At 40.2% G+C, this 14,865-nt stretch overlaps 1 protein-coding gene across 1 annotated transcript; it reads right to left on the bottom strand.

The window, feature by feature from the left end:
• Nucleotides 1-11,807: 11,807 nt before the first annotated feature.
• KCNS3 (potassium voltage-gated channel modifier subfamily S member 3) lies at nucleotides 11,808-13,292 on the bottom strand. The gene has a single exon (XM_068409759.1). The coding sequence runs from the start codon at nucleotides 13,290-13,292 to the stop codon at nucleotides 11,808-11,810; it is 1,485 nt and encodes a 494-aa protein (XP_068265860.1).
• Between the last annotated feature and the right edge of the window lie 1,573 nt (nucleotides 13,293-14,865).

Raw genomic sequence — 14,865 nt, 5'->3', positions numbered from 1 at the left:
GATTTCTATGAGCATGACCGAGATAGCAACCAGCTGGAGCTGGGGCTGGGCAAGGGGCCTCAGGGGAGCAGGAGGAATTCTTTAACCACTTTTACCATCAACCTTTCATCTTCACTCTCCCTGGCTTGAGCTCAGCTCCTTTGCTCCCTAAACAGTACAGAAAAAAAAAACAACTATGTTTTTTCTTCTTGCAAAAGCCTTTCACATACATTAAGATTGCTCTAACTGCCCAAGTCTTCTCTTCTCTAGATTAAACAGCATAAATATTAAATAATAATATTATAACAATCTCTCTCTTGAGCCTACCTATCCATTTTAGTACACTACTTCTGCTTACCAGCCACTAAGCAGTTACTGGTTGATGCTAGTTTATTTACTGGAAAGAGCTCTATTCAAAACATATTTACCAATTATTGCAGAACATAAATATCCATTTGTAACTACTACTTAAAAGAAATAACAATTTTCTCTCTGATCTGCCTTCACCGTTAGGTTCCCATCAAAGGAATCACATGAACAGATGGGGTCTAACAGGCTTTTCATGTGTTTTCTTTTTTTTGTGCTTCATAACGAAGCTCTCGCTCATAAACTTGCTAAAATGGGCTCAGTTCCATTCTCAGGATGTGATTTTCTTATAACTGCTTTTCTCTTCTGTCTGGAGCAAACTAGACCATTCATTTCTCCTTACCAATCACCACCTGAGTGTCACGCACATCAAGGGAAGGCAATGGATCAGCGACAGCAATCACGGAGGTGACAGAGATTTTATCTTTCTTTTGCTCCATCTGAATTCTCGAAGGAAAATAAGCATTTTTCAAAGAATAAGGCTAAAACTGGATGAAAACAATTTTTTAGTGAATAGAAAATTCATTGAAAAAGGCTGTGACAGGGAAACCAACTTTATTTCTGAATTCAGCCCACAGTTGGTGGGAATTTTCCACAAAACAAACAAACTGAACACAAACAAATCAAAAAAGGCAGGAAGGATTTTGGAACAGTGTATATTTCATTGTGAAATTTTCTGAGAGCATCTTGTTTCCAAAGATGCTGAAATGTTGCATTTCAACATATTCTAAAAAAATACTTTTTCATTGTGAAACTTTTTTTTTTATTTTCAAACCAGCCTAAATTTAATTAGATGCAGAAGAATTAACCCCTCAAAATCAAATGAAACATTGAGTCAAAGAAAAAAAGTTCAAGGGGTCTTAAATTATGGACTTTTTAAACACTTTGGTACAGCAACCAAATAGAAAAATCTATTGTTTGCTGTAATAAATTATACTTTTTTAATATAACTATGACAGGACAGCAAAGGGCATGATTATTTTTTCCCCTTTGTACTAATATGTCTTTTTTTTTCCTTAGACATTTCATTAAAGACAGCTCATTTTAAACAGCTTGGCTAAAACTAAAATGAGCTCTTCCAATAAGACCTCATCTTTTTCCACTTCTCCACAGTTAAGTCACCACTTTCCCAGTTACATGAGGTCTTCTTCAAGATCACCACCCCATTTTTGACCGCCACACTCCCCCCAGGAAAGGAGTGTATAGATTGAGAGACAACTGCTGTCCTACATAGCTTAAATGTCAGAAAAGAAAGGCAAAAGTGTGATGGAAACCAGAAGTGCTGGATGACAGAATGTCTGGCACAGGATCACATGAAACTTCAATTAGAGCTGCAAGGGAAGATCCCGGTCCTTTGTAGCCCAAAGGCACTGCTCTCCACCACGAGAGCAATCCGCCTGAGCCAGCCCAGATCCGTCCCTGATGCTCCATGTCTGCCTGCAAACCTTCCTGATGGAAGCAGGACTGGCTCCTGATCCCTTCAATATGGGAATTTGTTCCCCAATGACCACAACAAAACGCTTAGCTGTCCACTTTCCCAGCACTTGAGCTTCCTTCATGCTGCCAAAGATAACTCTTAATTAAGGTGTCAAAAACTGACAGGATTGATCACAGAGATGGTTTCCTCCATGCTGAGCTGTCTCAGATTCCAAACTTCTTTTTCAGCTACTTTTTTTGACCACTTAATTAACAAGAAGTTCATCAACTGATTTGCCAAGAGAAAGGTATCTCAATTGCCATGAAAGGAGTCTGAGATAGGAAAGAGTCAGCAATTTTTTGTCCTGTCCTTATTGTTTTATGCTCAAGTGTATATATACTTTCTTTTTGGTTATTTAGTCCAAGAAAGACCACTCTCATAACTGTGGAATTATTTGGCCATGAGAGGAGTTATTCTAGTATTTTTGCCTACCTTTTTTCACCACATGAAAAGCCATGCATTCTTCTCTTTTTCTCCTCCATCCAAAATTAAATAAACTATCAGCCCATGTAAGGTTTCTTGCAAGTGTTTTTTGTATGGTGAACTAGATTTGTGATAAGGAAGTCACCTGCATTTTAAAGGAACTGGATACTGAAATTACATGTGGGAGAACAGGATTTTGGCAATACAAAGCATTTCTTCCTGACCTCATTCCCTTCACCCTTTCTTTTAGTTCGCTGAATAGCTGGGAACATTGCATGGATTATATAGCCTAACACATGCAGTACGCCTAAAAGGAGAGTATGTGTTGCCAAAGCCCTCTTGGATGCTATAAAGTACAGAATCAAAAGGAAAAGAAATATCATGAAGTGAGCTAGACTGTCCCCTTCCCAAAACAAATGTTTCTCCCAGGTTACACTCCACAAAGTCTACCCATTTTGAAATGACCACAGGAAGGGAGTCTGCACTTTGCCAAATTTGTGCTATGGCACAGTCTTCTTCCTTGGAAGATGTTTCTCTGTAGGAGCTGAGGAGAGGAAAAGCTTCAAGACCTGGGGGGTAAGATTTCCCAATAAAGCGTCTTTGCAGCATGTCCTCTCTACAGACACAGCTCTTGCCATCAGCCCCTCTTTCCTGCTCCATTACCTCCTTCCAGCTGCTCTCACTGCATCTCTCCTCTGATTTCAGGACTGAAGCAGCATTTTAATGCTTGGGGAAATTGGCATTGGATTGAGAAGGACCTTGTAGATAGTGCACAGAGGCTGCAGTCCATGCGGTGCAGCTATGCAGCAGAAAACCACTGGTGCAGAAATGTCATCTTCTTTCCACCCATCGTCCCGAGCACAGAGTATGCAAGAGCTGTACGGCACATCCAGCATGCAGATTCCTTACCCCAGTCCCCAGATTCCTCTAACATTTATTTTCATAGGGACTCACAGTGGCCCTAAAGACTCTCTGAACACTGAATTTTCACCTAAATTTCATTATGCTACTCTCATTCCTGCCCTGTCATTACTTCTATGTCAGGGCAGAAAAGCCAGCGCAAAAAGTCTTTGAACCACCTTTTCCCCCTCGTCTCAGTGTTTGCTTTCAAGGAACCCTCGTCTTTCCTAAACCCTTTCCAGATACTCCAAATCTTTTTAGGATTAATTAAAACAGTAAGTGGGGTACATACAGGTTTTCAGCAGGTGACAATACAGTGAAAGCAAGCTAACAAACCCCAACATTTCTGCTGCAAGTGCCCTTGGCAAAGACCCGCGTTCCCTCTTGCATGCTCGCACTGCATTGCCTAATTGGATCACTTTGCATGCACCGCACACCCCTGTAATGCAGCAACTCCTCAGCGAGTGCCAGCACAGTAGATTAACAGAGGTTACCTTTGGTGCCAGACTTCTAAAAGCCTGCACAATAACGCTTTGACAGCTGTCCAATCAGTCTGTATATGTCTAGATATATAAAGTACCCAAAGCTCTAGCCTCCCATTAACAGAGGCAGTCTAAAAGCCAAGAGTACATTACTGCACCAAGAGCTGCAACTAGAACAGAAGCAGATTAATACCTGAATTTCTGTTAACCTTTCATTCACCAAACACTGCCAGAACTTTAGTCCTGTGGCTTAAGATACATTAAACATACCATACCTGTGCATGAATCCATACGTTGCTTACGAATGCTTCTGATAAGTTTTAAATTCATTCTCAAGCCCTGTAACAGTATATTTGACATCACTCCAGACTGAAATGCTATACCCTATCTTTTCCTTCAGACTCAATTGTCTAAAAGTATTCTCCAGATAAATATTAATTGTCTATTATTTATTTTCATTCTTCAGTCAATACAAAAAAATGCTAATGCAAAAGTGTGTGATGCCAAAGGCAAAAAGAACAGAATTACAACATAAGTTATAAAAAATCCAAGCACCCCCCACATCCTACCCACCAGCCATTTCTCTTTCCACACCTATAACTAGAGCTAATTTCATCTTAAAAATATCCAGCAAGGAAAAACATTGCTGTGGTTTTGGTACATTATGCTTTTGCCTTTAAAAAAAAAAAAAGTTGGAACAACATGAAAAATTATTGTCCCGAGGGAAGGGGGGTGTTTACAAAAAAGTCATGTTTGTTTTTAACCGCTTTAACTTTAATGTGCCCTTCATTTCATTCAACACTCTCTGTCGCCACAGAACAGCAAGATTTTTACTCTATCCCCTCATGAAATATTTAGAGAAATAAGAAAAAAATGTGTTTTGCTTTCCACTCAGGGGGCTTATGAAGCCATCCTGTCAGACACCAGCATCCTTCTGGTTCATAAGGAATTCCTGTGCACTCAATGAGCATTCAACCAGCATTTTGGCACCATGAGTTATTTATTCACCACAATTTTTTCCAAAGATCCACAATCCAAATATGCAAAATTGCAACCTCGTTTTCCAAAAACCAAATAAATGGATACTTATTTGTGTGCTTGGGGTTACACTACCTGGAATAAAATGCCAAACTTATCTATTTCCCTGTCTCAGGACCTAAGCTGGTCTTCAAATAATTGATAAAAAAATTACCTAAAGTCTTCAAATTCACAATTCAGAAGCAGGGAAAATCCCTTTCTGTGAAATCCATGGCATTTGACACTGTCAAATAATATTGGACTAGAGAAACTGTTTGAACTCCTTCACGCTTGTAGTTTCCAGGTTTCTAGGAAATGGGGTAGAAGCTGCAAGGATGATTTATAGCATGTGCAACACTTCAATCTCCAGTCAGTGTGAAAGGCAGAGACAGCATCATATCTAGCAACTGGCTTAGAGAAAAGGACATATTGTACCTGCAACTCAAAGCCTGTGAGAAGACAACATATTATTCCAGCTAATGGAATGGGTTCAAGGTTATATACAGATCTCTACCTGTGATTCAGTAAAAACCCTTGGATTAACACAACACAGAGTAGCCCGTCAAAGGGCTGTTCTTAAATATCCAAACTTTGAACTTCTTCCTCATTTCTGCTTTCTCTCCAAGGTCTCTTAGAAGTGTAGGAGGGTAGCAACACCAAATTCAGTGATATTATTCGACCTCCCCAAAGGCCACATCATACAGACCTCATTATTTTCTCACCCAACCATCCCTTTCTAGGGACAGGTGGCTAGGCATCTAATAGCCCCATGAAAGGTTTGTTGAGCAGACCCCAAGGATACAGGGGTCTCTCAGCCTATATGCTCAACCAAGAAGAGCTCAGTGTCAAGTGTGCAAAGGAAGAAAGAGAAGCCCACTACCAGCCCCTGTGCACGGTCCCTTGCTCCTCCTCACCACGGAGGCAGCTGCAACATTAAAACAGCAGTTGCAGCTAAACAATATTTCTGCAATTTCTCCAAGCTCAGATTTTTTTTATCTCCTGCTCCACAGCTGTAATACCAGGACTTAGCTCCACTATTTTATTTATATTAATGCACAGGGGCAGATTTTACAACACATGGCATGGTGAGAATATTTTATATGGCTTACAGGAAGCCAAGAAATAATACAAATTTGGGTCACAAAAGTACTGTCAGTATATTGTGTCTGCCTCTTTGCCAACACTAGTTTGCTCCCTCTGGTATATTATTCTGTATTTTTTTAATTACTACAGGAGACTGAACTTCAACTTGTGGGTCATTACAGACTAACAGCTAGAAAGGCTTTTTGGGAAAGTCCAAATTTTCTTGTATAGGAAGTCATTTTTAGCAATATTACACTGGATTAATCCTTACCCAGTGGCTATCACTGACCATCCTTCAGAATGAATTCCTGTGTCTGGCTTTATGCCACCCAAGTTCAGGTGCCTACATCAGAAACACAGTCCTTCCTACATATACAGTGTTGAGAGGGGAAGGATGGCACCACCAGAGGATAATCAAGTCCCTACCTCTTGTCATCTAGCACTCATCAGATCTAACTTCAGCTACCTAAAGGCTAGGCATCTAACCTAACTAAATCATATAGGCTTGTTGTATAGCCATCTTCAGATAGGACCCATCTACAGACAGGACCTTTGTATAGATAGGATGTGCCATCTCCTGAGGAGGGCTGCTGTTTCTCTATTGACAGACAGAGCCCAAATGACCAGCCACATAATAGCCTAAGTTAGGGGAAATTAATTCTGCCCAGGGTGTCTTTATGCCTCTGTTGATTCATAAGAGATCCTATGACAATTACACTAAATTAGGCTATACCACCTCTAACATAGTCATATGCTAGTTAGAGAAGGATTTGCAGTGGAAATAGTGATGAATGCCATAAAAAAAATAGGTGAAAGTAACTAAAGATTAAACCATGTAATGCAATGCCTTCTTGGGCTCTACCTTTAAAACGTTTTGTAGAAACAGTGACAGCAGATTACCTTCATAAGTCACCTCATGAAGCCACATGGTATTGTTTTTAGTTGACAAAATATGGCACTGATTAAGATTTCCTTTTTCCCAGCACTGCATTGCCATAGCTGAAACCAGACAGACCCTTTCCAGCCTGGTGCCCTGGACAGGTTCCTTCCACAACCAGCCCCTAGCTTGGGAACCCAGTTCCTTGGCCTACAGGTTCATGGGCCTGTTGGGGGGTGCTGGAATGTCCCTCCTTCCTGATGTTATATGCAATTTGGGGAAAACTGATGTGTGTGCAGATGAGAGAGCCCTTGACCTGCTTTTCTGCTAAAACCTCAAGCAAAGATTGCCCTCTACAATATATTCATTAAAAACAAACGAACTGTAGGTGGTTTCTCAAGGGAAGTGTCACATTTGATATTTAATCTGATTATATTATACACCTAAATGAGCTCTGCCCAGAGGTCATATATGCAATTACATATAAACTATATCCACCTCCCAGGAGCTCTGCCTTTTACTCCTTAACTGCCTGTAGCAGCTATCAGTCTATACCACAGTGAATTACCACTCCTTGTACCACCTTAGTTGTGCCAGTCAGGTGGGAGGGCAATGCCCAGAGTGGAAGTCAATAGCAAAACCTTGTAACCTGTCCAGAGACACACAGCAACTTTTTCTTCTGCTAGATTGTGCTTGGACCATAGGCCTATCATGAAAAATTAACTACTACTACACAACAAATTAAAAAAGAGGTCTCAGCAAATCAGGACATTCTGCTGTGCTTAGAAGAGATGCCGCAATTATTGTGCAGTGGGAAAGTGCTGAGATGGTTATAATGGCATTTGCTCTCTCTTGATTGACAGAGCATAAACATTTCAGAAATACAAGCAACAGCATTGCAGCCATACAGCACCAGACAGCAATATTTACCAGCTGTGACCAAGCTACTGCTATCAGTCATAAACAGCACATCTAGCACAGGGTTATTCTGGTTTTGTTTGAGAAATGTCCTCTTTTGGATGAAGAGGTATTAGCAGCTTCACAAACACTGTCAGCTAATCAAAAAATATTAGAGAAACTATCCACAGCTTAGTGGTTTTTCTGTCACTTGCTCTAGATGTCAGGAATGTGTGGAAATGAATAAATGTATTAATGCACAGCAGCCTGTCAGGAGCCCTTGGCACGCCGCGAGCCCATGTACTGCGTTTGCCAGTCAAATCTGCCCCATACTCTCAGCATTCCCTGACAGCAACCTGTTCGCACTGGAGTCGGCATGGAGTCTGCTTTTAAATGGTAATATCTTGCATCATGGTGCCTGACACTAATTTCTACCTAAGCCATAAGGGATATTTCATCTACAGGCCTGACACAGATGTGCCATTTATTTAGTTCATGTTTACGCTCATTAGTTTGAGCCACATTGTGACTTTTCTTACAAAAAAAGCACAGCCCGTAAGTGTGTTAATCACTGCTCATATACACGTCAGGAGTGCTCACTAATTTCATCCCCTCTAAATTCTACCTGCTGCCATCCAGGTGGATGAAACACGCCTTTCTGGACTCAGAAAGATCCTTGTTATGGGACAGAAACAGAACTGCTGGACCACAGGTTGGGTGGGAAGGGAGGCCAGGCTGGAAGCAGGAGGGGATGCATGGCAGAAGGGGAGAAAAAGAAAGAAAAGCACCAGTGGAAAAAACACGAAATAAAGTGAAGACAAGTGAAGACTCTTTCTGTCAACTTCTCTTTTACTTTCTTCTAAGGTCCTCTCAGGCTTTTCCGTCATCCCTTTAGATTGACAGCTTCCTACCTTCTCCCATTTCTCTTTTCTCATTCCTCTATATTGGCCTTTTCCCTCTTCTAACACACACTGAAAAATGGTGGCAGTGACAGAGCGTGCTCCCAGCAAGGCATGAGCTGTGGGCAGTTGGGTGACAGCCCCTGCCGGTTGGAAGCTGCTCAAAGAAAGAACTGCAACGCAGTGCAGTGGTGTCTTCCCATGCTACACTAGGGAAAAACACTGCAAAGACAGATGCTACTCTGGAAATAACGAATATCAAAGGGGAAGCATTTGCCATCAAGACAAACAAACTAATAATGTGCCAGGAAACTGTTTTATATAAAGACAAACAAATCTCTCCCATGAAAAATGAGACGCATATGGAAACAGTAACATCTTCTTTGCTTCAGTGTCCGAAACAGAGCAGCTGGGCTGAGAGAATTTAGAATGTATTTTTAAAGAGAAAAACATATAGTACAGGAATACAAAAGCAATAAAGACAATCATTGATACTGGCATTACATATTGATAATATGTAACTCTAGACTCAGGAAGAAGACAAATTAAATAAGAAACAATCCCCTCTTGCGCTTATCTCTTACTAGTAAATTATTCTACTAAAAATTTTTACTAGCAGGAAGAACGTGCAGTCTCTCAGTATTTGCTCTCATCTACTTTTTTCTGGCACTCGAGACTTGTGACACTTTCTAGTACCAGTGCACGTTACAGGACAGCAGTTCTGCCTTGAGGGGAGTATCTTTTGGCATGAAACAGGGCTCACACCCTGCTCCCAGTTACGCCTATGTGAAACCAAGGTGCTGGATTTATTCCACCAAAGGGAACAGATAACAACGAAGCCATTTTTTAAGATACAACTGATTTGAAAAAAGCCAAGATCTCATCCCAGAAATCAAAGTAACATACACTGCATGATACACGGATATGTACTCTGCCCTCTGGAGTGTTCCAAAAGACATGCCTCACTTTGCTGCAAGATGTATCTATGCATAAAAAAAAAAAGTCAGAGGGACTTAAACAGTATCACAGACTTAAGATTGATTCATATGATTGATCAAGAACCTACGAATTTTATGACAAATTACCAGTCAGTAAAATTTAATACAAAAAGTTGTGCATTCTGTGATCCTTAGGTAATTATTCATATATAAATTAGCCAGTCACAGCTTTTTTTCAACTATTTAATACAAATTTCTTGCCATTTTTGTTGCATTACAGTATTTTTCATTGCTTTTGAACTTCAGCGGCAGTGTAATATAACTTTATATGGAGACTACCAAGAGAGTTTCTTTGGACAGAGAGTAATTTTTATGTCGTCATTCTGCTGGTTGCTATTATATTCCTATGCACATACATATTTAATATTTTATATCATTGCATCTTTGTAATGCTAATTGTTCACTAAGAACAAACACATTTAGGCTAACTTTCCCTTTTGGTATTCCTGCACTAACTATGGGAAGAATTAACCTTAATTATCTGTGAAGCATCACATACACTTTTAACACTCAGCAAGTAATAAGCCAAATTTTGAAGTTTATCCAAAGCTCTAAATATTCTCCTTAAGCCCCACATCACTATATTGGCGCACAGCAGTCCTGAGGGACACCTCTTTCTGACGTATAGGTTGCTCCATCCCATTCTTTTTTGTTTCGCCATCTCAGAAAGAGGTTAGAGCTCTGTGCTTCAGTAAATACCAGTGCACCTCAGCTACTCTGCGTATTTTGCAACAGAAAACATGGCAGACATCTGAAAACTCATCCCTCTGCAGAGGCTAAAATCAATTGTCATCTTCTGGTTTTACTCAGTCTTGAAGTCAACTCCTACTGAGTTTGATCTGCCTGAGTAGAAACTGAGTAAGGGCTTCATCATTTCATCCAATAATTAAAAAAAAAAAAAAAAAAAAAAAAAAAAAAAGTGAAGCCTCTCTTTAAGGAAAATATCAACATCACAGTATCTTCAATTCTCCATTGCCCAGCATCTAATTTAGTCACTAGACAAATGAAAGAAAATGAGTGTTCAGAAACTCTATGGACTTTTATAAGGTCCTCAGGTTTCTCCAGCACTCATTTATGCTAGGCTCAAAGGCTGGCTTTCCTTTTAAACAGCCCTAGAAGTTCCAGTTTGAACAAGAGCAGGATTAGCTGTCTGCATAAGAAATCCCTGGAGAGGAATGCACAGAGCTGCAGCACTCTGCCAGGCAATGAGCACCGCTCCAGCCCGTAGTGCAAATGAGGGAAGCTGCCATCACCAACAGATAAGCTTTAGAAAAAGGAGATGAAATAGTTTAATATAGGGGTGCCCACATGCAGTGCCCACCCTACCCCTCTGATGGGCGATATATGGTAGAGAAGAGCATGTCCGCACATCTTCACTGCTTGGCATTACAGCCCTGGACTGAGAACCAGTGCAACCAAAATGCTGCTCACATTTGCTCCTACCACCAAGGTAGTAACCTCCAGCAAAGGAGCAGTGCTGACAGCAGGGAGCAATAACTACTAAAAACCACCACTGACGTTTGCTTCAGTGCCCACAAAACAAAGTCTCTGGGGAACCACCAGGGTGGTCTTAATCACAACAGGATCCTCTTCAGGCACCTGAATTTCTCAGGTTCACAATGGCAGAAAAGGTGGCTAAAAGGTACAATAAGCTTCTGTCCTGCCCTACGCCACACACTTTGTCCTCCAACTTGTGATTTAGACCATTTAGGACCTGATAGAGCTTGGCCATGCTGGACACTGGGAAAAATATAGGCACAATGGGATTAGCTTCTTTTAACAAACTAAAAATGTATTGTGCTTTTGGAAAAAAATCATAAATATTATGCTTCCATGGAGTAAAAACAGTATGTACCAATACATTTTCTGCCCCAACTTAGGAAACGAGTTCCCAACTCCAGGATTACAGAAATGTGTTAGTGAGCACAGTTTTACATGTACATAATTCCCTTCTTTTTTTCTGATCGATTTGCAGGTAAAAACTTCATTGACTTGTGCAATAGTTCTTGCATGTTTGTAATCTGTCTCTACCTGGACAGCAGCAAATTATAAAAGCAGATTCTGTATAGGCTATCAGATTGCTGAAGGAAAAAAAAAACAACCAGCCAAAAAAAAAAAACCACAAAACCAACCAAACACTGATCTCACATTTAAAACCATTTTCCTGACTTTTTCTCTCCAAAAATGCATAACATTAGTTGTGTAAAAACTAAACCACCATGAGGCATATTTTAAAGCCTCATATAAATAATGAAGCTTGTATGGCATCCTCAGAGCAAAGAATGTCCAAATATGGCTGAGAGTTAAGTAACCTGAGAATTAACTGCTCTTAATAAATTGACTTAAGTTTGAAAGTCCACATTTACCAAGAATCAGACGACAAATAAAGGAAAGAGAAAGTGATTCAACTCATTTTCCTGTACAATTTTCTAAAGATGTTGTGTTATAAACATCCTCCATATCTTGGATGCTGGAGGCATCTGTTGAATCTTGGTCACTGGCTACAATTCCTACTGAAGAAAGGCTAGAAATAAAGGAGTGCATCTTTTTTGCATAAATATCCCTAATGTTAAAATAAGGTAGGTCATTACATTTCTCTTTGCGATCATTGTTGCATTGGTCTGGATCAATATCTTTCTGTTTTTGATAGTACTTAGAAAACTTATTGAAAATAATGGTGATTGGAAGTGCTACCACTAGTATCCCACAGATAATGCACAGGGTGCCGAGCAGCTTTCCAGCAAGTGTGACTGGGTAAGTGTCCCCATAACCAACAGTGGTCATGCTGATGGTTGCCCACCACCAGCAAACAGGGATGCTCTGCAGTTCTGATGAGTCATCATCTTTCTCCACTGAGTAGACAAGCACTGAAAAAATAGAAATCCCAACAGACAAAAACAAAAGCAGAAGTCCCACTTCCTGATAGCTATGTCTCAAAGTGGCACCTAAAGACCGCAGCCCTACGGAGTGCCTGGCCAGTTTCAGGATGCGAAATATCCTCATTAACCGCAGGATCTGAACCACTTTCCCCATGTTTTCAATATCTTCACTTTCTTCTTCCTTCGTGTCCACAGCCAAGGTGGCATAAAATGGGATAATAGAGACAAAATCAATAATATTCAGTGGTTTCTTCCAGAACTTCTTTTGACTCGGAGCAGTGATGAGCCTGATCACTAGCTCAGCAGTGAACCAGATGATGCATGTAATCTCCACGGCTTCCAGCACGGGGTCTTCGATCTCCCTGTCATTGGCGTCCAGCCTTTGAAACTCTGGCATGCTGTGAATGCACATGGCCACAATTGATGCTAAGACAACACTCAGGGATGACACAGCAATTAACTTGGCAGACAAGCAGTATGCAGGATTTTCCATTCTGACCCAGACCTTCTTTCTTATTTCACCAAAACACAGATTGTCAAACTTTTCCAGCTCTTTATCAAATATGGATGACTCTTCGTTAGAAGAGTCTATACTTCTGTCATTGCTCTTCTGATCCCAGTCTTTTTCAGGACCTTCTTCTTTCCTTTCTTGGTACCGATTGCTGCAGCAGGAATCAATAAACAGCTCATTTATCCCCCAGTACTCTATTTCCTGGCAGAAAGAAAAGACACAAAGTTCTTCCATGACGTGAAGTTTGCCCGTATAGTAAAAATTCAGAACATATCGGAACAAGGAAGGATTCCTGTCAAAGTAATATTCCTTGTCCGCAACACTGTAATCATCACACAGTTCTAGAATAGCCTCTTCTGAATGGCATTTGAGAAGTCTCCCAAGTCTGGTATGGGGAAATCGGAGCAAGGTGCTTTGATCCACCGATTGCTTAAAGCCACCCACATTCAAATTGATAAGTTCTGCATCTTTGCCAGGTCTGTGAAAAAATTCACCATAAACCATTTTGAACAGAAGAGTTTCAGTGCTGGTGCCCAACAAGATTACATTGAACCTGAAAAAACCACAAGATATTGTTAGAGCATTTAATTCAGTTTTGCTTTTGTGACACATTCTTTTTTCCACCTCTGGTTACTGTGAAATGTTATAGCAAAAAAAAAGAAACGAAATTATGAATACCATTATTCAGCATTTCACAGAAGCAGGTTCAAATCAGTTTGATGGTTTAAGTCAGCTTTAGCAAATTTGAAAGCAATAGGTTCTGGTTTAGTTCTCCTTAATTTTTTCTAATGTGGAGGAAGAATGCCTAATTCATGAATAAATCAGCCTCTGTACTACTATCACATTGAAATAACACTCATGAGATCAGTTTACTGCAATGAAGTGAAAAATCTTTGGGTTAAAGACAAAAAACTTGTCAAACCATCAAAACCCTTAAGACAAAGCTTAAGAGCAGGTGTGTCTCAATTATGGTTTCAGTAGAGCTGTATTGCTTTATATGATGTTTCAATTTATAATCCACTACTTTCAACGTTACCTGCCTGAATGTGGACTGCAATTACTTCTGTTGTCATATCAATTAACTTCTTTCTAGAGTCATCCACAGAAGAGCATTCTGTATTCTTGAAAACGTACCAAATGTGCATTTGAAGCTTTCCAATTCCTGACTTCAGAGGTTTGTCTAGTACATATTTGGGTATCTACACTCCCTCGAGGTATTTTTCTACCTGTCTTCCTACTTACCTGGAGTGTCACAACCCTCTTATGAACCTTCAGTTCCAGAAGCTCTTCCTATTCCGCCATGGCATAGCAACAACCACTATGATAATGCTGAGAAGTTGGTGTTGAAATGCCATTTCTGGAAACAGGAGCTTCCAGAGATGGAACTTCCACAGATATTTTGCTGCAGCACATAACTGTGGATACCTGCAGATAGACAGAAGGACATTTCAGTGTTTCCATATTTTACTGTAAGTTAAACCATTCAGCTGAGACTGAATTCAAAAAGGCAGATATAGTTGCTAGCAAATAAGTTAACTTTTGCAGGAGAACTTAACTCTTGCTTTCCTTCTAAGGTACAGTTGTCTTCAAACCAAAATTGGCAGCTCTTACACTTGTCGTGAGATTATATATAACTTCCGATCATGAGGAGAGCAAATTTTTTTGATCTCAGACACTTAAGCATTAACTGATGTATAATAAGATAATTTATTTCATTTTAATATGGAAGTCAATGAATTTTAAATATGACAAGAGAGCATCTAATTCTCCAGTCCTAACAGACGGACTCATATCATGCAAAGAAATTGCTTTGGTGCTCTTTAATGGCTTGGGAAAGCTACTCAAGGAACAGACAGTAATTTCTACACCTGTCCATCTTTCAGTGCCTCCTGAAGTAGCACCAATTATGACTCAAAGTTGGGACATGTTAGAGTTTGAACATTTTTTGCTGCTCCTCGAGGTCTCCTGACTCAGTTAATGAGGGTCATTAAGGTTACATCTATTTGCCTGTTCACAGTGTGTGCACCATGGTTGCATGGATGCATGGCTGCATGGTTGCATCCCTGCTGCATGTCAG

The sequence above is a fragment of the Nyctibius grandis genome, chromosome 1 (genome assembly GCF_013368605.1).
Source record: "Nyctibius grandis isolate bNycGra1 chromosome 1, bNycGra1.pri, whole genome shotgun sequence".
Lineage (NCBI taxonomy): Eukaryota > Metazoa > Chordata > Aves > Nyctibiiformes > Nyctibiidae > Nyctibius > Nyctibius grandis.
The sequence above is the reverse complement of the archived record's forward strand: the minus strand, read 5'-3'. Positions and strand labels throughout refer to the sequence as shown.